Genomic DNA, 25,384 nt, shown 5'->3' on the forward strand with positions numbered 1-25,384 from the left:
GGGCACCATTCAAGACACAAGAAAGAGAAAAAGCCTTTGCTCTGAATCTTTAATAAAAGGAGGTGAGCCCCAGGCAGAGATGGAGAGAGAGAGAGAAGAGGAGGAGGAAGAGGAGGAAGAACAGAGGCGGAGGGAGGTTTTATCACTGTAGAAAACGTATCCTCGCCGCCGTGCTTTTAAATCTACGACATATGTTCAACATCGGTCCACGCTGCCCTCGCCGCGCGCTCTGTTTTTATCGGAGTTTTAAATGCCGAGCCAACGAGAAAAGAAAGCGGGCGGAAGAATCGGACGAATGTTGATCAGTTTGTTATTGACGTTTTATTTTAAAAAAAAAAAAAAAAAAAAAAAGAACAGCGGGATTTTCCTGTTTTCATGTTTTGGGCTTTGTCCCTTAAAAAAATAAATAAATAAATTGGTAATTCCTAAACCAGAACTAACACCAGGGCTAAAACAGTCCAGGACTAAACCGGGACTAAACCAGGTCTAAACCAGGAATAAAGCAGGAATAAAGCAGGACTAAACTAGGATTAAAACAGGACTAAAACAGGATTAAAATAGGATTTAACAGACTAAACCAAGATTAAACCAGGACTAAACTTGGACTAAAAGCAGGTCTAAAACCAGGACCAAAACAGGACTAAAACAGGACTAAACCAGGTCCGGGACCAGACCGGAACCAGACTGGGACTGAGACCAGGACTGAGACCGGGACCAGACCAGGACTGAAACCAGGACGGACTGGGACCCAGGACTGACAGGACTGGACGGGACTAGACCGGACCAGACCAGGACTGAAACCAGACTGAGACCGGGACTGAGACCAGGACTGAGACCGGACCAGACCAGGACTGAGACCAGGACTGAGACTGGACCAGACCAGGACTGAACCAGACTGAGACGGGACTGAGACCGGGACCAGACCAGGACTGAAACCAGGACTAGACTGGGACTGAGACTGGGACCAGACCAAGACTGAAAATGGTTTAATCCTGGAAACAAATAATGAAGAAAATAGTTTTTTTTTTTTTTGTTTGTCTGTTTTTTTTTTGTTTTTGTTTTCTTCTTTTTGGTTTTATACTGAAAAATGAATGAACAAATGATTAATTTGCGATGCCTACTTTTTTTTTTTTTTCCAGACTATAAGCCCTGATGTTGGAGCCAGTGTCACACATTTTATTAATAAAGAAACTTATTCATTAAACATAATAGAAGTTAAAGTTATTTCTTGTTGTTTTCTTGTCTTGTGGTAGAACTTAATTAACCTTTCATTCAGACGGTGGCATCATCCTGTCTGTCTGTGTTTCTTATAAAACCTTTTTAAAGCAGAGTCATAGTGTTTTATGCATATATTTATTTTCCTTAGACAGTTTTGAGGGGCGGGGGATGAACATTCAATACAAGTTTTTACATGAATTATGGTAATAATGAAACCAGATACAAGAGGTTATGAGGAAGGGAACCTGATGTTAAAGTGTGTATACCTTTTTTTTTTTTTTTTTTTTTTTTTTTTGAAGACTCTCCAATTTTGACTGAATGTCGCAGGACACGGGTCCCCAACCCCCGCCAGCCGTGGAGCAGTGGGGTCGTTTGCGTGCGTTACCTCCTCCCGTGCACCGTGCGTCTTTAAACCAGGACTAAAACCAGGGCTAAACCAGGACTAAAACCAGAACTAGAACCAGAACTAAAATCAGGTCTAAAGCAGGACTAAACCAGGTCTAAACCAGGACTAAAACTAGAACTAAAACCAGGACTAAACCAGGACTAAAATCAGGTCTAAACCAGAACTAAAATCAGAACTAACACCAGGACTAAAACCAGGACTAAAACTAAACCAGAACTAAAATCAGAACTAAACCAGGACTAAACCAGGAACTAAACCAGGACTAAACCAGGACTAACTAAAACCAGGACTAAACAGAACTAAACAGAACTAAAACCAGGACTAAACCAGAACTAAAATAAACTAGAACAGGACCAGGACTAAACTAGAACAAACAGGACTAAACCAGGACTAAAACTAAACTAAAAGACTAAACAGGACTAAAATCAGGACTAAACCAGAACCAAGACTAAAACTAAACAGAACTAAAATCAGAACTAAAACCAACTAAAGAACTAAACCAGGACTAAACTAGAACTAAAACCAGGACTAAACCAGGACTAAAACCAGAACTAAAATCAGAACTAAAACCAGGACTAAACCAGGACTAAACTAGAACTAAAACCAGGACTAAACTAGAACTAAAAGCAGGACTAAACAGGAACTAAACCAGGACTAAACCAGAACTAAACTAACTAAACCAGGACTAAAAGAAAACCAGAACTAAAAACTACTAACCAGGACTAACTAAACCAGACTAAAACTAGAACTAAAACCAGCAGAACTAAAAGAAAAACTACCAGGACTAAACTAGAACTAAAAGCAGGACTAAACCAGGACTGAAATCAGGTCTAAACCAGAACTAAAACCAGGACTAAAACCAGAACTAAAACAGAACTAAAATCAGAACTATAAGCAGGACTAAACCAGAACTAAAACCTGGACTAAACCGCGTCTCCTAATATTCGCGGCTGATCCGTGAAAATATTGTTGGACATAAAATCAGTCTGTGGGGCAAAAAAGCTTGGGGACCACAGTAGTAGGATAATACCTGTAGTAAAAGTAAATGATAGTTTTACTCCTTTTACACATCAAGAAGCAATTTGTGAAAATATGTTGTAAAAAGTTTGTATTATTTTTGAGAGTTCTGTATGGATCACATCAGGACTAGGGAGACTTTTTCCCAAAAGTTCAGCACATTTTGCCAACATTTTGAATAACATTTTAAATATAATGATTGTAACGATGTTGTGCTAAAATGACTAGTATATCACTGGGTCCTTAACCCCATAAAACCCTTTTAAAACACTTCCATATATGCCCCAAAAACAAAGTTATAAACCTTATAATTTATTTTTATGACTCAGTCCATCACTGCACTCTATATTCATCTAACCACACCAAAAGTATACACTGCCCGCCTCTCAGTTCAACGCTACGTGCCTATAGAAAACTGCGATTCAAATCTGAAACCTTATAATTATTCGGACGCCCTGCTTTGCTCGCTAAAATGCTTTCTCTTGTTCTTTTGTGCAGTGATCGTGGTGCTTTTCGCCGCTCTGAGGAGGCAGAGGAAGAAGGAACCGCTCATCATCTCCAAAGAGGACGTGCGCGACAACGTGGTGAGCTACAACGACGAGGGCGGCGGAGAAGAAGACACCCAGGCCTTCGACATCGGCACGCTGCGCAACCCCGAGGTCATGGACGCCAACAAACTCCGGCGAGACATCATCCCGGAGATGCTGTTCCCGTTCCGTAGGACCTCGCCCATTAAGGATAACACGGACGTGAGGGACTTCATCAACAGCAGGTTGCAGGAGAACGACTCGGACCCGACGGCGCCCCCTTACGACTCGCTGGCCACGTACGCCTACGAGGGAAGCGGCTCGTTGGCGGAGTCGTTGAGTTCGCTGGAGTCCACGGCGACGGAAGGAGACCAAGAGTACGATTACCTTAGCAACTGGGGGCCGCACTTCAAGAAGCTGGCGGAAATGTACATAGGGAAAACCGCGGAACTTGACACCTAGAAGAGACTTTTTTAATGTTTTTAACTATCGTGGCGCCAGCTATTACTGACTCGCGCGAGCTCGCCCACCGTCCGTCTACCTATCTATCGAAATATATCTGTTTTTATGTCTAGTTGACCGGCTTTGCGCTGGCCGACCATTTGTTGATTCTCGTTAGGGCGCTAGCACACCGAACGGACTCGACGAATCCAGCGATGGATGTAATAGACTTGAACTCAGTTTTACAGAGGATTAATGTATTCTTGAAGTTTTGCCATTTTTTTGGTCATAATCAGTGAAGATGCCTTTGAATTTTAGGGTTTTGTGAACAATAATGTGGACATGTGTTTTGTATCGAGAGATAGTTGTATTATCGTCCAGCGGGAGCAAACTTGGGTAGTTTGGGAGTTTGCGTAGGAGCCACTCAACAGTATATGTACAAAGTGTTTTTATGGACATCCTATAATATTCTATTTGCTATCTTCGTTGACCACGTGAATGGTTGGTGCAGTTGATTTGTCAAACTGTGAATTCATGATCTCATGTACTCGGTGTAAAATGTAATGGAAAAGTGTATGTGTTAGGAAAATTGTCATACACTGGATTCATGCTGTTTGAATGCGGCGTCATAGTGTTTTATATTTATATTTTTATACTTATTTTCTTAATAAAATTGCGAGAAAAAAAATTGTATTTCATAGTTATGTTTATTGACATTGTCTATTGCGGGGGTGTCCAACCTTTTACTACTTTAGCTACTTTCACAAAACAAAACTGCCAGAAAAGCTACTCATTTTAGCGATCACAAGAAATTTAGTACTGCATGTTGCGGTCTATAAGTCGCACTTTTTTCATAGTTTGGGTTAGGGAAAGGCATGATTAATCCATTAATCGATAATTGATTGTTAAGAATTTCATCGATTACGTTAATTTTAATCGACAAACCGAATGCAGGTTGCTGTGCGTAGCGTGACCAAACAGGGGTCTGTACATGTGTCTCTGCACTCAGAAGGAGCGAGACACAAACAGTCGAGTTGAGTCTGCAACGTACCGAAGCACAAATGCGTATTTAACGATGACTTGTACAAGAAATTCCACGCTTTCCGTTGCGTTCGGGACAAGTGTGAGTCCATGTGCACAGTGTATAAAGCAGGTACATATGTTTCGGTGTCCAGTGGGAAAAAGATTTACCAGGTGAGAGTCGCTCAATGCTGATGACGAGTCCCAACCTCCCTCCCCCCGTACGATGTCCTGGTTTTGAAAACCGCAAATATGGTCACACTAACCTGTATTTCATTGAGTCGTGTCTTTTAATCCGACAGAAATTTAACCGCATCAGCCACACAAGTGCTGTAGTTTTATCTTCGCTTAGTTTATGCAAATTAGCGATGCGGTTTTAAGTTTTGTTTCTGTGGGAGTTGCGCAAAACTGAATTAAACACATTATAATCTCAAACGGGCTGATGTGGCTCTAGAGTCGTTACGGTTTATATGTCGTAAAGTTGAATTTATTTATGCAGTTTAGTAGTGCAGATAGTAATAATAATGATGATCATTTTAATATAAAAACGTTAATGATTAATCGATAATCGATCGTTAATTCTTCCGACGATCGATTAAGAAAATTTCATCAAATGCCCATCCCTAGTTTGGGTGTTTCCTTCTTATACTTATATACTTATACTTCCTTATACTCTGGTGCGACTTATATATTAAAATTTTCAGACTGACAGTCACAAGAGGCTCTAGTCTTGTGTGTGAGTATCTGCTGCTCCTGTTCCTCCTGTACCACTGTCACTTGGCTCTACTGCACATGTCTCCTGCAGAAAGAGCCTCTGTCCTGTTGCAAGTCATGAAATCTGTAGCTGAAAACGGTAACTGAGCAGCAGAAAGAAAGTTTGGAGTGAGCAAGAAACTTGTGAGGGACTGGCGACCGGGAGGATGCACCATGAAACTTTCCTGAAGTCACTGGATGGATGGACAAAATCTGGACTTCAGTGACACCGAAACCATCCTGTCGGGATTCAGAAAGACCCGAATAATTCTAACTGGAACTGATGCTGGGTTTGATGACAGCGACACAGAAGAGGAAGCGGCGCTCTGTTTACCTCCGGAGGTCGCGGAGTTGCTCAGAAGTGACACCGAGGACGAAGAATCGAATGGATTTAGTGATTTGGAGTGAGATGGAGAGTTTGGTAAACATGGAGCGAGACGGTATTGTGGAACAACTTATAGTCCAAAAATGCAGTGTATAAAAGAGAAACAGCGAGGCTTAGATGAGGTACAGTTAGATGTCTATAAAACATAAATCATCATCCAGTTAGGCATCAAAATGATACATGTGCAACGGCAAAAGGAATTTAATTAATCAAATATTACTTATTCAGCACAATATGTGTTATTCAAAAATTCCTTGATGAGCTACTTGGAAGAGGGTGGAAAGTTACAGGTTGGAGACTCCTGGTCTTTGGTGTATTTTGCAAAGGAATTTTAACATTTCATAACACGGTAACACTTTATAATAACTACACCTTACTTAGCCTTAATAAAGCATTAACAAAGACTTAATTAATAATGAACAAAGATTTAATTATATAATGATTCACGCTTAGTAAATGTTTAATAAAGCATAATTTGTCTTCACTTTAGAAAATCTCTCAAAAAGACTTAACAGATAACAGCTGCCTGAATTATCATTGCATTGTATTATTAGTAAATCATTCTCTCATGGCTTATTAATCATTAATAAATGCTCAAATGATTAGTCCATGAGTAATTAAGTATGAAATAATTATGAGTAACTATTTACAGCACAGGCAAATTAAGTGCAAGTGCTAATTAAGGTAGTAATTGAGTAGTTACTAAGCGTGAATCATTATTAATAAAGTCTTTGTTCATTATTAATTAAGTCTTTGTTCATGCTTTATTAAGGCTAAATAAGGTGTAGTTATTATAAAGTGTTACCCATAACATTAGGCAGACTAATGAAAGGACCCGTATTACTCTATTTTTTAATCTACGACATAATGTTTCCTCATCAAAAACAGACCTGGAGTTGTATTATTGTGTTTCATTCACACACCAAACCCGCATGTTCTTCTCACTTACGGAAAACACTCTGTTCCACCGTGTGATGTCATGTGGTGATACAAGAACTGCTCAACTGTGTTTTTTTAAACTCTATAAACCTTCACTAGAATCATTTGGATGATTTCAGTCCTGTAATTACCAAATATCTTCTGAAGAAAAGTTAATAAGTAGTTGTTAACTTGAACATCAGGAGGGAGAACAGAGCATTCTGAGTTTGGAGATGTAGACAGACTAATAAAAAAAAGATTACTCCAACGTACGCAAGTGAAACAAAACACTTCTGGGCATGTTTTTCATAAGGTAACAACATTATAACATGACTTAAAGCTCACAAAAGTCAATTTTGTGTAAAACAGGATCTTGAAAAATATTTATCAAATCAGAGAAACAAGGTTACGTTAGGAGAGCATCTGTTGTAATAATGTTATAAAATATTAAAACCCAGAAAAGAAGATATAAAAGATGCAAACACTAATAAACTAGTGTAATTGAACATGTATTATGCCTTAAAATGTATTTGTAAAGTAACACATTTTTGAGTTTCAATCCATTTTAAAAAAGAAAATAAACATGTTTCATTTTCTTCAACATCATTTAACACGAAGTTTAACTAAAAAAACCTAAATGAACTACTTTGAAACACCAAACACCTAAACAAACATCTTCTACATACAATTCAGAACTCGGGATAACACATAATTACAAAATGTGAGGGAAGAAGAGCTGTGGACGTTGTCTTCAGAAAACAATACAAAGTGGTGATGTGAAGCACTTTGAGCCCCTCGCTGAGAGCTGCGGTTGTTCTGTTTTGTGTAAAATCCCTCAGTCGTCCAGGTAGAATCCAAAGGAGAAATTCAATTTGTCAACTGGACAAACGTTTATTTTGCTCAAATTTGTTTCGCAGCTCATCCAAGCTTCTTCTTCAGTTCTGTTCTTCAGTTGTTCTGTTCTTTATGGGGTCTATCACAGGCAAAGCAAGGTGAGCGGTGGACCTTCAATTCAATTTTCAATTCAATTCAAGTTTATTTATATAGCACATTTAAAACAACTACAGCTGACCAAAGTGCTTCACATCCAACTCAACAAAACCTTGGACCTTGCCCATGGACACAATGGATGCATTGAAATGACAAAAACTGGGATTCAAACATCAACTCATCAGTTCATCAACTTGTTAATAAGTAGAAGTTAAGAACGAAGTATGAGCTTTATCTTTATGTGTTAGGGATAAGGGCCACAGGCAAGGCAAGTTTATTTGTACAGCACAATTCGTACACAAAGTAATTCAAAGTGCTTTACAGAATAAGAAATACATTAAAATCATAATAAAAACAAATCAAAACATAAATAATCATGAAGATAAAATTAAAAAAGAGAGACATAAATTGGAGAGAAGAGTGCGGAATGAAAACCTTTCAGTCATTTGCACAGTTAAACAGAAATGTTTTGAGTCTGGATTTAAACAGCGTCACAGAAGAGTCTGTCTCACATGTTCAGACTGTTCCAGGTTTTAGCTGCATGAACCTGAAACTCTGACTCCCCTTGTTTAGTCGTGACTCTGGGCACCAGCAGGAGGTCGGTCCCTGAGGTCCTCAGAGTGTGAGATGTTCATATGACACTAACATGTCACAGATGGACTTTGGTGCTCGGCCATGGAGACACTTGTACACAAGCAGAGCTGCTTTAAAGTCTCTGAGGCACAGGAAGCCAGTGCAGAGACCTGAGCACAGGACTTATGTGCTCGTACTTCCTAGTTCGAGTAAGGACCCGACCTGCAGCGTTCTGGATGTTCTGCAGCGTCTCACATCTGGTTTTGAGAGACCAGTGAGCAGAACATTACAGTATCTAACCTACTGGAGACAAACGCATGGATAAGTTTCTCCAAGTCTGATTTAGACAGTAAACCTTTGATTTTCGCTATGTTTTTTAGATGGTAAAAGGCTGCAGATGTTATTGACTTGATGTGGCTGTTAAAGTTCAAGTCTGAGTCCATTATTACCCCTAGATTTCTTGCCTGATTTGAAGGTTTTAGAGAGACTATTACCATATTTTAAGGCACACCAGATTATAAGGCGCACTATCAATAATGTTGAATTTCTTGTCTATTTTCATACACAAGTCACACCGTATTATAAGGCGCATTAAGCAAAACAAACAGATGACACTTGACACTGATCACTCAGCCCAGGCGTCCACGATCCATTGGCAGATCGTGGTGTAATTCGCCCGGCGTTGTCTCCCTGTCTTGGTGAATGTGTGTTATGAATGTGAATGTAGGTGGACCATTAAATTTTATTTTTTATTTTTTCCTACGAGGACGACTCAAATATACATTGAGTAATAATGTGTTTAATTCAGCTTTACACACATTTGTTTACATTTTACAGAAACAACATGGCTTTCAGAAACTTTCAGCTTCTGTCGGACTAAAGGACATGACTCGGTGGAATATGTATGCGAGGCTCCTGACTACAGTAGCCGTAATGCTCCGACAATCCATCAAGTGGTGCGGCTTTGTAGTTTACCAAAGTCGTACTAAAACCTTTTGACAGATTTTTGAGCGCCGTGTACCACATAAAATCGGTTCGAGGTCAGTAAGCACAACCAGAATGAATACATAAGGCGCACTGTTGATTTTTGAGAAAATTTAAGGATTTTAAGTGCGCCTTATAGTCCAAAACATACGGTAATCTCTTTAAACTGACAACAATCACGCATTTAGATTTGAATATTGAAGTTATTGCAAAAAATCATTTCACTTTGGCTGAAAAAAAGATGATAGGCCCAGTAATTACAGAGATACGAACCATAAACTAAGCCAAGAAATCTGCAATCTGACAGTTACACAACAAACCACCTGAGAACGCCGATCAGTCCTCCAGCTCGGAAATTTTACAATATTGTGGTGTCAAATGAACCCAACAAGATTAATATTCATCCTTTTATTGTTGAAAATCAATCTGAGTATTAATTAGGAAACATTTAATCTAGAAACTGACATTGCTCTGTCCCTTTATTGAAAATCCCGTATTTATTCTGTAAAATAATATCTGAAAAGTCAAACATTTTGTCCCCTCGGTCCCGGCAGAGGACAGACTGTATTTCTGTGTAAGTGCAAAAGCTGAACGTGCTGAGCGGAGAGGTGTAGATTTCAGTACAATGTGAAAACGATGGACACAGCACAATGCAACACCTGCAGAAGGAGAGAGAGAATACATGAGGCATGAAACAGCTGCACCTCAACTCAGCACGAAGAGCGAGCGCAAACCGGGGGCCTGACTGCGTCTGAGAAAGAACTGGAGAGATATGGCTTTATTTACACTCAGACCGGCAGGATTAAAAGTGAAGAACACAACTTTATTTATTTTTTATTTTTTACTAGAAATGAGTAAATTCATATGGGTAGATGCCGTTCTCTTCTCATTACAAAACATTTTATTTATTGCAAATTTCAGGCAAGAGTCATGTCAGTCGCTATATGACTCTTTGTGATGAGACGGCAAAAGGAGAAATTCAATTTGTCAACTGGACAAAAGTTTATTTGGTCGAATACGTTTTGCAGCTCATCCAAACTGCTTCTTCAGTTCTGGTCAAAATGCTGGTGGATACTTATATCTGTCTGCAGGGAGGAGCTAACTACACTGAAACTACTCTGAAACTAACACACTACTTGTTTAGAGTTTCTGATCCACATTAGTACGTATTTAAGTTGTTTTTGTTGCGGAGTCAGTGTTCGTCCACACTAATCCGATGGAAAACAGCTCCAGAGACGGAACGATCTGGTGCCGCCAACTCTCACGAATTCATCTGATCCGGCACTGTGTGGACACCTGAAAACGTTGATACTCTGACGTTGGAGCTCTATTTGCATCCTTATTGGACCACGTCACTGTGACTAATTCCTTCCTGAGTCGCTGGGTTTGTGATGGTCATACGACATTATTGTGGGAAACAGTTTAAACAAACCATAGACAAATGAGAATCAATGTAGCTACAACTAATTGCTAGTAGGTCATGGAAAACAAAAGAACAACCTTGGATGTCTCTGTTCTCGCTCATACTGCAGTTAGTGCAGCTCACTGACGCTCTTCACAGAACTGCTTCGACATACATGGCGAGAAGGAGACAGATTCTGCAAGCCATCTCCGATATGAAAACCCAGCAACTGTGGCAAAGCAAGCCATGCACACAGAAAAGCCGTGTCTGGATGCAAATCATTTTCGATACAGTGATACGGTGATAAGGTGATTTGCTTCAGTGTAAACATAAGCTTAGTTAGTTAGGCCTACTGAACTTTCACTGAGTGTGGGGTTTTATTAGCAGAATCATTCAGGGACATAATGGAGCTTTCACACCTCTGGGCCTGACCTGACTATCCCTATTGTTCTCTTTGTTTGTTTGTGTTGATTTAGGTTTGAGGATGGAGTTGTAAATAGGAGACAGATGGTGTCTAAGGCCTCTATGTTTCTTTAAAGAAGGATTCTCTTTCTTAAAGGGATAGTTCGGGTTTTTTGACATGTATCTGTATGGTATCCCCGTCAGCAGCGTTGTGCATCCACTTTGACTTTACCTCCGAAAGCGTCCGCTGAGCCGAGATCCTGGCCGGTTTTGGTGCTGAGGAAATTAGTCCGGCAAGTTGGCTGGGGACTGTATAATAAAGCGTTTTTCTTCTCAAAACAATATGTGTTCAAAAGACTGATACATTTGCACCACAAAACCTCAGTCCTCTAAAAAGTCAGACCTCATAATCGCTTGGCACTATTTTCTCTCCGTTCGTATCACTGCGCGCTGCCGCCAGGTGACAGCCGCGCACGGATCCATCATTTTCTTCAGTTGTTCAGCAGTGTTTACTTGTTCAGACCGGTGATGCCGTGACGCGAGAAAGCTGATGTCAGAGCTAGAGTGATAGGTATATAAGCTCGTATAAGATACATAACTATATATCTAAAAAATGGTGCGAACTTTGCGATTGTCTGAATCTCCCCACAAATTTCACTGTTTTCCTTTAACGGACATATATTCGGGTTCAAAAAGATCTCCCATTGGCTCTGTGCTAAAATCAATTTCTTCATCATCGGTGTCGTAATCAGACATGTTGTCGCTAACATTCCGAGCAGTAAACAAAGTGAAACAAGCGCGGCTGTCACCTGGCGACCGTGCGGAGTGATACGTACGGAGAGAAAATAGTGCCAAGTGATTATGAGGTCTGACTTTTTAGAGGACTGAGGTTTTGTGGTGCAAATGTATCAGTCTTTTGAACACATATTGTTTTGAGAAGAAAAACGCTTTATTATACAGTCCCCAGCCAACTTGCCGGACTACTTTCCTCAGCACTAAAACCGGCCAGGATCTCGGTTCAGCGGACGCTTTCGGAGGTAAAGTCAGAGTGGATGCACAACGCTGCTGACGGGGATACCATACAGATACATGTCAAAAAACCTGAACTATCCCTTTAAGAGCTGATTGAATTGCAGGGGTGGGCTGTCTGAAAAACTTTACAACCACAAAACTGACAAAACTGTGGCTGCCCTTTTGACCAATGTGAGTCAATGTGAGTCAATGTCTTGCCCGTGGACACAGAAAAACAACAGTGAAAATCCAACCATCAGCCTGTTCATAAGTCGACAACTACAAACCGTATCACAAGATCAACATGGGTGAACTCGGTGTGCTTTGCCCATGGAGACAAAAATAGGACGCAGTGACAACAGTGGGGATTCAACCGTCAACTTGTAGGGGCAACAGCCATCCCAAGAACAATATAATCAATATATAGTCAATATATATCAATATATAATAGATCAATATAGCAGGGCACCTTCACTTGAGAAAAACAAATCCGAAAATACCGGAAATTTGCTTTTGAGTTGCCAAAAATAAGCCCTTGGTGAATTAAAAGGGCCCAAATTACGCTATTTTCCGATCTGTTATGTCATTTCCTTGTCAAAAACAGATCTGGAGTTGTGTTTCGTTTCATTCACACATGTTTAAACGCACAAACCCTGTATATTTAGACTAAATTCTTCTCTCAAACAGAAAAAACTCCGGTCCACCTTGTGATGTCACATGGTAATAGAGGAAATGATGTGTTTGTGTTTCTAAACTCCGTACACCTTCAGGAGAATCATTTGGATAATTACAGCCCTGGAATTTCTCACCTCAACAAAAGGTAAAAGGAGCCATTAACTTGAAATACAACTCACCTTTATGTAATAGATAATACTCCCTACAATTATACAACAACTCACCCTTACGTAACAGATAACACTATGTCCTGCCAATCATCACATCATTGTTGCACTGTTTTTCTTACGACCTCTTGTTTAAAGCTGAGGTTTTATATTTTATTACTTATTTTTCTATTTTATTTTGACTTGTACATTTACATTTACACAATTATGTCTTATTTCAAACCTGTCTCTTGCTCATTTTTGCTACTTATTTAGAATTTATTATTACCATTTATATTTTTTAGTCTTTGTTATTAGATTTATTGTGATGTTTGAGCTACTGTGTCCAAATCATTTCTCTTGTGGATCAATAAAGTTTGTCTAAAATCCGTGTATCATTCGTTAATTTGTTTTTCAAAATAAAAACAATAAGAAAAAATTTTAAAAATTCTTCATTATTTGTCTCTGAAACCAAAATGAAAAAAAAAATAAAAAAAAATAATAATAATAATAATAATAATAATAATAATAATAATAAATGGATAACAACTTGTTTTTTAAATTTTCAATTTTGTGTTTAAATGAAAAATGTAAAAAAAACAAACAAAAAAAAAAAAACGGATAACTGCCATTTCCCGTTTCTGTGACCTAAACTGCGATGCCTGACTGAACCAGGACTGAACCAGGACTGAACCAGGACTGAACCAGGATTAAACCAGGACTAAACAGGTCTCAGTCCTGGTCTCAGTCCTAATCTTGTCCCGGTCTAGTCTCGGTCTCAGTCCCCATCTCAATTATGGTCTGGTCCTGGTCTGAGTCCCGATCTCAGTCCTGGTCATGGTCCCGGTCTGGTCCCAGTCTCAGTCCCAAATGAGGACTAAACCAGGACTGAGTGTTGGAACAGACCCGGAGGTGCGCCCACATACACTGTCGGGTGATCAGGACTGAGACCGGGACCAGACCAGGACTGAGGCCGGGTCTAGACAAGGACTGAGAATGGGACTGAGACTGGGACTGAGACCGAGACTGAGACTGGGAGCAGACCAGGACTGAAACCAGGACTGAAGTCGGGACTAGACTGAGACCAGACCAGGACTGAGACCGGGAATGAGACTGGGACCAGACCAGGACTGAGACCAGAATTTAGACCGGTTTAGTCCTGGTTTAGTCCTGGTAGACCTGGTTTAGACCTGTTTTAGGCCTGGTTCAGTTCGGCATCACAGTTTAAGTCACGAAAACTGCAAAAATGAATCATCATTTGGTTTTCAAGACAAATAATGAAGAAAATAGTTTGTTTGTTTTTTTCCTCATAATGTTTGTTTTATTTTGAAAAACGAATGAACAAACGATACACGGATTGTCTAAGTCTCAGTCTAAATTTATTGCTTCATGACATCACAAGGTGGAACAGAGCATTTTGATCTTTGGAGATGTAGACAAACTAATAAAAAAAGGTTACTCAAACACCTGTAAATGAAAGAAAACCCAACTCCAGGTCTGTTTTTGAGGAGGAAACAGAATTATAACTTGGGTTAACGCTCCCAAGAGTCACTTTTGCGTAATATAGGACCTTTTAAGGTTGACGTGACGTTTTGACTGTGTCCTCAAACTAAGTAGATTCTCCACAGCCCGATTTGTCATTGTAAAGTTGATCTAAACGTCCACTTTGCATCGCCCACACGCTGAGGAGAGGTCTAAAGTGAAAGCTTACATTATAACTTGACTGCATTTGATGGTTTTATGTTTAATTCAGCTCCAGTCTCGTCTCATCAGTATGGACCGGACACTTCTGTGGACACAAAGGGACTGAAGGCGGCCATTTTGGAGTTTTTTCTGTACTCTGTCCTCCTCTCACCTTTCTGTCAAATACTCAGTCTGTACTTTTGTTTCTCAGTCTGGCTCCTGTCAAGCATCTCAACATCTCCACCACAGCAGGAGAAGCCTCAGCCTCTTCAGCCTCTCCATGCTCCTCTTTTCACCAACAACAATGGTACGTTCTTCAACATCTCGTATTCTTCAGTTCTGGGTCTTCTTTTATTCTTCTAGACTGGGTCATGAGCCTCAGGTGTTTCGCAAGAGATTTTTTTGGGGGTCACCTTGTCACAATCTGCATGTAGGTCTGCACTATACATACACATACATCTCCATTTATCAATTTTTTTTATCAGCAGCACCAATTGCCTAACCAGTTTTCTGTAGGAAACACTGATTACTTTTTTCCTTGTTTAAAAGTTGAGCATCGTGTTTTTCGAACAATAAGGCGCACTTAAAATTCCCTTGCATTTTCTGAAAAATCGACCATGCGCCTTATAATCCGGTGCGATTTATGTATTAATTCTGACTCGTGTCCTTTAGTCCGACAGTAGCTGAACCGCATCAGCGCACAAGGAGCGAGCTGTGTTTTTTTTTTTTTTTTTTCACTTATAGTTTATGCAAATGAGCCATGTGGTTTTAAGTTTCATTTCTGTAAAAGGTAAACAAATGTGAGCAAAGCTGCATTAAGTTATATGTATATTTGAATCCTCCTTGTGACTTGTAACTGATGGTCCATGTACCATTTGTTTTTTTGTTTTGTTTTTTTCTCAACTGAGAATTATTTGCCCCAGAGGTTTTGCTGCAAGGACATACTGAAAATGTGTTGCAATTTTGTGGACAAACATGTCATCTTCTTTTATAGCGACACTTTTACTTTCTCATCCTAGAAAGTTAATGTTGAACTCAGAAACTGCGATGAAATAGTTCTATTGTTGATGCCATAGAACTATAACACTTTTTTTTTTTATTAATTAATGAATTAATAATTGCATTTATATAGCGCCTTTCAAGATATCCAAAGCGCTTTACAGTTTATTATTCTTTTACTCAACACTGGGTGGTGGTAAACTACTACTGTAGCCACAGTTGCCCTGGGACAGACTGACAGAAGCGAGGCTGCCAATCACTCACACACACACACCACTTTCTTACTAGGTAATGTGGGTGAAGTGTCTTGCCTAAGGACACAAAGACAGTTTTTTGCCACTTGCACCCCCCTGTGACTCCTGGATTCTCAGTGTCTCCCATCCAAGTATTAACCAGGCCCGGCCCTGCTGAGCTTCAGAGATCTGACAGGATCAGGCTTTAACAAGCCGGTATGGCCACAAAAAATAGTTTTTATTTTATCATAATATATTTTATTACAATCCATGATTGACACTGCAGCAAGGACAAATAAACCAGAGAGAATAAAATATCAACATTAAAATTGGTTTTATTTGAAACTTTAAATTAAATATTGGAAATAGAGGTCGAAATTAGTTTTTTTTTTTTAAGTTTGACACTAAAGCAGAACAATTAAATAACAAAGTGTTTTCCCATTTTATTATTTTCAGTTCTAAACTGAAATTAAAAAGAATGAATGGTACACGCGTCCACTGAGATGGATAGACAGAGAGTTAGATAAGTTTTTTTTTTGTTTTTTTTATTGTTTGTCTGTTTTTTCCTCTGAACCCCAAGTCTACAATAACAATATCTATCTGTCTATACCTGTTTAATGCTATACTGTGGAACATTCCAAGTAAAGTAACAACATCACCATGGAGTAGAAGTAGAAAAGTCACACAGTGCGTCGAGTTGCTGCCGTTCCCGAGTCTAAAATGTATTAATAACGTCGGATTTCTCTTGCAAATCGAAGCGAACTTTGAGGTCACAGACATTTGTATTCACGATCATATTGAATAAAGAGGACATTGTTTACTGCCCTTTGTGTCTCTTTCGCAAAGGTTATTCAAAATGCAGTATCCTCCAGCTGAATACACAAGTTCTGTATGCTCTTTTACTTGGCCTTGGCGATTTAGAGACAAAACGAAGCGATTTCACAGAAACACAATGATGAAATTAATCTTTAAAAAACAGTTTTTTTTTGTTTTTTTGTTTTTTTCAGCCGGCTCACAGTCTTCCTTAGGCTTTGTGTTATTGTGATGCAGTTAATTACACACCCGTGCTGTTGTGTTATTGCTCAAACTGGGCTGTGATTGGTGGACAGCTGTGAGAATAGTTTTATACGGGAACAGGTGCAGACTCAATGGGCTGCTCAGGTACCGGCTGTCATCACTCTAAATGATGACATCTCAAGCACCATCGATACTCGCACGAGGACTATAAAACGGGACGAGGCTGCACGGGGGAGATTTACAGGGAGTGAGAGCGGATAATGTCTTTAATAATTAGGACTTTAGACGGCGTAATAGTACATGCGATGCGTTCGAGTTGTCTGGTTTTAATGGTTCATAAAAGACGGAAATGAAGATGGATTTATGGGTTTTCTTTTTTTACAAAATCGTCAACAGTTCGATAAAACGTGATTGATTGGAGTTGTATTGCGCTTTCCATCTTTTGTTTGACAATTACAAAACATAATTTGCACAGACGCGAAGTGATTCTATGCGGCTCGTGTCGTCAACAATCCCTCGGGGTGTGGCGCTAACCGGAGGAACGGCTCTGTCTGAAGCTCTGTAAGCAAGTAAGACCAAAAAATGTATAAAAAAAAGTGGACTACGCGAGTGTGACGTCATCCCACGGTGTTCGGCGTTACTCAAATGAAGCTCCTGACTCTTACACGGTTACAGGAGTGAATTTGGACCAAGGCTTTATATAAGGAACAGCTTTTTCAATGGACAAAACTGCGAAATAAAAACCCCAGGATCATGTAGACCAGTGTTTCCCAATCTTTTTTTTCTGGGGACCCATATTTTAAAAGTCACAAACCTTCGCGACCCAAGTCAATAGACATTATTCGTAAATTCCAAAATAAAGATGGATTTGAGCATTATTGAACATTAATGAGGATATTTTATTGTTGACTGAGTGACCGTGGCTCTCTGAACAATTAGTATTACTCAAGTTTTAAACAATGAATAAGTCACTGAAGCAGAAATAAAAGGATCCGTAAGTCGCCGATAACAGATTTTGCTGGACGATTAACTGACCAAGAATTTACTGCGATAAACGATAATATTGACATTGAGACCAATTTCAACTATTATAATGGCCATGAAATAAAAATGCAAATACACCCTTTCAAAGATGAATAAACCTTACTTTCTAAAGAACATTTAACACAGGAACTGTAAGACAAACAAAAACAACAGGCCTAAAGAAAACAGACTTGTTAACATAGGACTAGCCTAATGTAGTGTGGCTCACAGCGAGGACTTGTTCACAAAAATGCACTTGAATAAACTATTGCTGAACCAAATACAACCAACGCAATAAATAAAATGGATTATTAAGTCTCTGTAACAAAATTGCTCTTAAAAGCTGCTGCTGTGAGCCTCGTCATTTTGGTCTTGAAGTGTTCGTATTATCGTTACAGGCCTATTAAATTGAACTAGCAATCCTGGAACAAAATAGTCAATAAAATAATTATAAAAAGATTAGAAATGATAGAAAACATGCAAATACATGCATACATAGTGACAAGGTGACACAGAAAAAATCTCTTGTGACCCACCTGAGGTTCGTGACCCAGTCTTTGGGAAACAATGATGTAGCGCCTGTTGTTATGAATATTTTAAGACCAACATAACAAGGGTCACAGCAGCAGTTACAGAGACAAGGGTCATTATATTCAAATGTAAGGTTATCTGAGTTTTGTTTTAACACAATCTCAAACTAAACTACAAACTAAATGTGTGTTGTTTAACTCCATTTTGGATTTACTTCAGTTTTCGTACTTTTTTTTTTTTTTTTGGCAGTGTTTGGTAGGGATGGGCATTCGATGAAATTGTCTTAATCGATCGTCGGAAGAATTAATGATCGATTATCGATTAATCATGAACGTTTTTATATTAAAATGATCATCATTATTATTACTATCTGCACTACTAATCTGCATAAATAAATTCAACTTTACGACATATAAACCGTAACGACTCTAGAGCCACATCAGCCCGTTTGACATTATAATGTGTTTAATTCAGTTTTGTTCAACTCTCACAGAAACGAAACTTAAAACCGCATCGCTAATTTGCATAAACTAAGCGAAGGTAAAACTACAGCTCTTGTGTCGCTGATGCGGTTCAATTTCTGTCAGATTAAAAGACATGACTCAGGTGAATACAGGTTAGTGTGACCAGATTTGCGTTTGTCAAAACCAGGACACCGTACGGGGGGAGGGAGGTGGGGACTCGTCATCGACATTGCGCGACTCTCACCTGGTAAAGCTTTTTCCCACTGGACACAGAAACATATGTTCCTGCTTTATACACTGTGCACATGGACTCACACTTGTCCCGAACGCAACGGAAAGTGTGGAATTTCTTGTACAAATCATCGTTAAATACACATTTGTGCTTCGGTACGTTGCAGACTGACCGAATGTTTGTGTCTCGCTCCTTCTGAGTGCAGAGACACATGTACAGACCTGTTTGGTCACACTACGCACAGCAACATACATTCGGTTTGTCGATTAAAATTAACGTAATCGACGAAATTCTTAATGATCAAATTATCGATTAATCATGCCCATCCCTAGTGTTTGGTAATGTGTCACGATTCTTATTGCCAAAGACACTATCATAGAGATACATGCAGAACCCCCTTAGTGTGATGTCAGTGCAAAGTATGAAGAGTCTTGCTCAATGGCAAGAACACAGTATTCAGTAAATCAGACCTTGACCTTGACCTTGTGCAGTTCCCGGACCATATGCAGCTCTTTGGTTGACTCTGACTGACCCCTTTAAGTGTCATGGTTCATGTTTGTTGTGGTGGTATTTGCTCATTTTGGTGTTTTATTTTGACGTTTGTCGTGTCTACTTGTAGTCGAGTTTTACAGTGGAGAGTTTTAAATCTCGTCTGAAGACCCACTTTTATTCTCTGGCTTTTAACACCGCGTGAGTCGTGTGGTCCTCTGTGTCTTTTATTTATTTTTATGTGTTTTTATTGGTTTTACTGATTTAATTTATTTATTGGTTTATTTATTTCTATTCTATGATATAGTTTTATTTTATTTTACTGGTTTTATATTATTTTACTAGTTTTATTTACTTTAAGACTAGCACTTTATTATTTTAGATTATAATGTCTTGTTTCTAATGTGTTTCACCTGTGTCTGTGTGCATTTATACCCTGTGTGTTCTCCTTCCCTTTGTTGGTCCATCATCGCTGTCAGAGTTTCATCTTGTCTCACGTCAAGGCAGTTTAGTTTCGAGTTTGGGATTTTTTGGATTTATGGATTTGTTACTAAATACTTTAAAGCGGTCCTGCATTTTGGGCCTTCCCTCTGTTTCCACATGACATTAAGCTCATTTGGAATTACAAAATAAACTGATATTATAATTTTATCTCAAGCATGGACTAAAGATGCGTTGCTTTTATTTTAGAGGTGTTGGTAAGGCGACCTCACTTTTTTCATACCAGCTCGTCAAAACAATAGTATTTACTGCTTTTTATAATGAACACTGTTGGGCAAGTTACTTTAAAACTGTAATGTGTTATTTATGACTTATCACTGTTATTTCAAAACAATACATTACAATATTACTGTGTTTAAAATATAAGGGGACTATTGCAGCACTTTTAAGTTACTCTCACCAAATTAAATGAAAAGATGCTGAACTTTTGTGCAGTATATGGACTGAACCAGGACTAAACCAGGTCTAAACCAGGACTAAACCAGAACTGAACTGAGGACTAAACCAGGACTAAACTAGGACTAAACCAGAGCTGAACTGAGGACTAAACTAGGATTAAACTGGGCCTAAACCAGAGCTGAACTGAGGACTAAACCAGGATTAAACTAGGACTAAACCAGAACTGAACTGAGGACTAAACTAGGACTAAACCAGAGCTGAACTGAGGACTAATCTAGGATTAAACCAGAGCTGAACTGAGGATTAAACTAGGACTAAACCAGAGCTGAACTGAGGACTAAACAGGACTAAACTAGGACTAAACCAGAACTGAACTGAGGACTAAACCAGGACTAAACTAGGACTAAACCAGAACTGAACTGAGGACTAAACCAGGACTAAACTAGGACTAAACCAGAGCTGAACTGAGGACTAAACCAGGACTAAACCAGAACTGAACTGAGGACTAAACTAGGACTAAACCAGAACTGAACTGAGGACTAAACCAGGACTAAACTAGGACTAAACCAGAGCTGAACTGAGGACTAAACCAGGACTAAACTAGGACTAAACCAGAGCTGAACTGAGGACTAAACCAGGACTAAACTAGGACTAAACCAGAACTGAACTGAGGACTAAACTAGGACTAAACCAGAGCTGAACTGAGGACTAAACTAGGACTAAACTAGGACTAAACCAGAGCTGAACTGAGGACTTAAACTAGGACTAAACCAGAGCTGAACTGAGGACTAAACCAGGACTAAACTAGGACTAAACCAGAACTGAACTGAGGACTAAACCAGGACTAAACTAGGACTAAACCAGAACTGAACTGAGGACTAAACCAGGACTAAACTAGGACTAAACCAGAGCTGAACTGAGGACTAAACTAGGACTAAACCAGAGCTGAACTGAGGACTAAACCAGGACTAAACTAGGACTAAACCAGAGCTGAACTGAGGACTAAACTAGGACTAAACCAGGTCTAAACCAGAACTGAACCAGCACTAAACCAGGTCTAAACAAGGACCAACCTAGTTCTAATCTTGGACCAGAACTTGGAATCTAGGACTGAGAGAACCCAGAGTCCGTAGACCAGGATGTCTGCAAGCTGCGGTTTGCCCCGTGGAGCGTGGAGTCCTGTGCCGGTCCTTTTCTTCAGCATTTCACCGCTGCTGATATCGCGGTGATTTTAGCAAAAACCCACCATTTCAATCCAGGTTAAAAAAGCATTCTGACGCGCGTTACTGACATTTGTACCGAGTAAAATATTACAATTCTTTCCCCTGTAATGCCGAACATTACTGTGTTACAGCAAAAAGCAACGCATTACAGTAATTTGTTACTTTAATAACGCGTTACTCCAAACAACGATAATGAAATACAATTAATATTATGTAGAACTGAGTTAAGCATTTTGGCCCAGTTCTCCACTTTATATAATTATAGTTACTCGTGTGGCCCCATGGACAAAGTAATTGCCGACCCCTGCAGTAGACGGACGGGATAAACCTGCCAACCTTCCACTGTGTGTGCTGTTACTATTACTAGGTCTTAAGGAGCACTGGAAATTGCTGATAGACGTGTTATTAAGTGAAATTCATTCTCTGCATCTGCCCCATTCTTCATATTCAGTGGCTCTGGGATCAAGACTTGGTCAAAAACTACCTAAAATTGAACCTACTGTGCATTTTTTTTTTTAGATTAATGGGAGAAATCGGAGTGCCCCGACCCAGAGGGAACATACAAAGTCCAAAGGAGAGACCGTCTTACTGTGAAGCATTAGCACCCAGCCCCTGAGCGCTCACACCGCACTGATCCTGAAAGCTATTGCCACAATGATTCAAATCTACATCAATATTCCAGTCATTACTTTTCTTCTTTTTTTGCAGCGTGGCTTTTTACATTCATGATTTCCCTCCTCTCCGCGCTTACATAAGAGGCTGCATGATTAGTGCTTCCATCTGATGTATGCAGCCTTATAGAATGATACATAATGATAGGGCTTTTTCCCCTTTGCTCTTCAGAGTTACAGAAGTGAGACGACTCTGCTCTGCTCTGCTCTGCGGCTCTGCGGCTCTGCGGTGCTTTAGTGTGACCTTGGGCACGATCCAAACCCCAAACCTTCTGATTTCTAGGCGAATGCTTAACACTCGACACCAAAGTCACCTTCACTTTGACAGCATTGATATATTTTTGATCAAAATTGAAAGCTGACAAAGTTATACTGAAATGTGCAAACCAGGGCAGAGTGTTTAGGACCCTGCGTTTTATATATAGTGCTTTATTTTTCCACTTCAAGGCACTCGAAGCGCTTCACAACAAGGAACCACTCACGCCTTTTATATGTACGTTTACTCATTCAGACACCGGAAGGATGAGGGCTTAAGTGTCACGCCCAAGGACATAACAACAGCAGATCTGACCGTTCAACCAGTGACGATTGTGTTGAGAACTGGATTCAAACCTCCGACCTTCAGATCAACGGACAAACACTGAGCTACTGTCACCACAATAAAGATTGATGAATGTACAAAGTGTCCCTGTTTCAGCGAGGACTGAAGGATGTGCACATTATGAGGGTGTAACAGTGCACAAAAATCGTGGTTCGGTGAGTAACTCGGTTTTTAGGTCATGGTTCAGTTCATTTTCAGTACAGTATGGAAACAAAACCAAACCATTTGCTTGTCTTTTATTTGTGTTTTTATTAAACCAACAATTAGTTTTAACATTATACAAACAGGAAAAAAAATATATAAATAAATGCAAAGTGCAGCTTGGTAATACTAATAAGTTAAATAAAATATTCTCACATAATTAACACATGTATGAAATATTATAAAAAAAATAAATTCCTTCCAACACCTTGTGAAGATTCTGTGCCGGCGAAAGGCGACCGTTAAGGACCGAGGCGCCACGACTGTAGTTTTGCGAGGATTCACGGGGTTCGGAGGGACATGGTCAAGGCGGGGGAGGGGCCCTAACTATAAAGCACGGAGGGAAACACTGCCACTTCAACCACAGACAAGTTCCCCTGTGAATATTAAAGAGCCGAGCTCTAACCAGGACTAAACCAGGACTGAACCAGGACTAAACCAGGTTTAAACAGGACTAAACTAAACCAGGACTAAACCAGGTCTAAACCAGGATTAACCAGGACTGAACCAGGACTAAACCAGGACTAAACCAGGACTAAACCAGGACTAAACCAGGACTAAACTAGGACTAAACCAGGACTAAACCAGGTCTAAACCAGGATTAAACCAGGACTGAACCAGGACTAAACCAGGACTGAACCAGGACTAAACCAGGACTAAACCAGGACTAAACTAGGACCAGGAAAACCAGGTCTAAACCAGGATTAAACCAGGACTGGACTAAACCAGGTCTAAACCAGGACTAAACCAGGAGTGGACCAGGTCTAAACCAGGACTGGATCATGTCTAAACCAGGACTGGACCAGGAATGAACCAGGACTAAACCATGACTGAACCAGGACTGGACTAGGACTAAACCAAGACTAAACCAGGACTGGACCAGGACTAAACCAGGTCTGAACCAGGACTAAATCAGGACTGAACTATTACTGAACCAGGACTAAACCAGGACTAAACCAGGACTGAACCATGACTGAACCAGGACTGAACCAGGACTGGACTAGGATTAAACCAAGACTAAACCAGGACTGAACCAGGACTAAACCAGGACTGAACCAGGACTGAACCAGGACTGGACTAGGATTAAACCAAGACTAAACCAGGACTGAACCAGGACTAAATCAGGACTAAACCAGGATTAAACCAGAACTGAACCAGGACTAAACCAGGACTAAACCAGGTCTAAACCAGGACTAAACCAGGTCTAAACCAGGACTAAACCAGGTCTAAACCAGGTCTAAACCAGGACTAAACCAGGTTTAAACCAGGACTGGATCATGTCTAAACCAGGACTGAACCAGGACTAAACCAGGACTGGACCAGGAATGAACCAGGACTAAACCAGGACTGGACCAGGACTGAACCAGGACTAAACCAGGACTGAACCAGGACTAAACCAGGACTAAACCAGGACTGAACCAGGTCTAAACCAGGACTAAACCAGGACTAAACCAGGACTAAACCAGGTCTAAACCAGGACTGAACCAGGACTAAACCAGGACTGGAACCAGGACTGAACCAGGTCTAAACCAGGACTGAACCAGGACTAACCAGGTCTAAACCAGGACTGAACCAGGACTAAACCAGGTCTAAACCAGGACTGAACCAGGTCTAAACCAGGACTAAACCAGGACTAAACCAGGACTAAACCAGGTCTAAACCAGGACTGAACCAGGACTAAACCAGGACTGAACCAGGACTGAACCAGGTCTAAACCAGGACTGAACCAGGTCTAAACCAGGTCTAAACCAGGACTGAACCAGGACTAAACCTTTTTGACACCATGGTCTGAACGCCGCATAACACTCACTTCTTATTATCGAACAATAAAACGCTTCCTTCTGTTTTTAAATGTATTTCGACCTGCAGATGTGCTCGTACTCTACACCTGCACCGGGGAGAGACACATTTTCCTCAAATCCAGGCCCTTTTAAAAGTTACATTTTTACGGCACAGCTCTTCACTGTAACGTAATGGAAAACTGCACAAGCTGAAAAAGACCAAAGAAGGGCTAATATTCTCTCCTTCACGCTGGCTCTCTCCTCCTCTCACATAGGCCCGCATGATTAGTACTTCCATTTCACATGATGTACGCTCACTATAGAATAATACATGACAGATAGAGCCCCTGTGCTAACGCTTTCCCCGACGCTTTGCCTTTCATTACTTCAGCGCGGCGTCGTAAATGTAGACGTGTGATTGGCTTTTCTGTTCGGGTCGAGGTTTAAGCCAGCACTTTGAATGCAATG

At 40.1% G+C, this 25,384-nt stretch overlaps 1 protein-coding gene across 1 annotated transcript in view; it reads left to right on the top strand.

The window, feature by feature from the left end:
- LOC110161169 (cadherin-10-like) overlaps positions 1-3,630 on the top strand; it is a 130,851-nt gene extending 127,221 nt beyond the window's left edge. Inside the window, 1 exon segment of the mRNA XM_020925882.2 lies at positions 3,140-3,630. Coding sequence (XP_020781541.1) covers positions 3,140-3,630 — 491 coding nt within the window.
- The last annotated feature ends 21,754 nt before the right edge of the window (positions 3,631-25,384 follow it).

This window comes from Boleophthalmus pectinirostris, unplaced genomic scaffold (assembly GCF_026225935.1).
Source record: "Boleophthalmus pectinirostris isolate CB_2022bp ecotype Guang Dong unplaced genomic scaffold, ASM2622593v1 HiC_scaffold_15, whole genome shotgun sequence".
NCBI classification, from domain to species: Eukaryota; Metazoa; Chordata; class Actinopteri; order Gobiiformes; family Gobiidae; genus Boleophthalmus; species Boleophthalmus pectinirostris.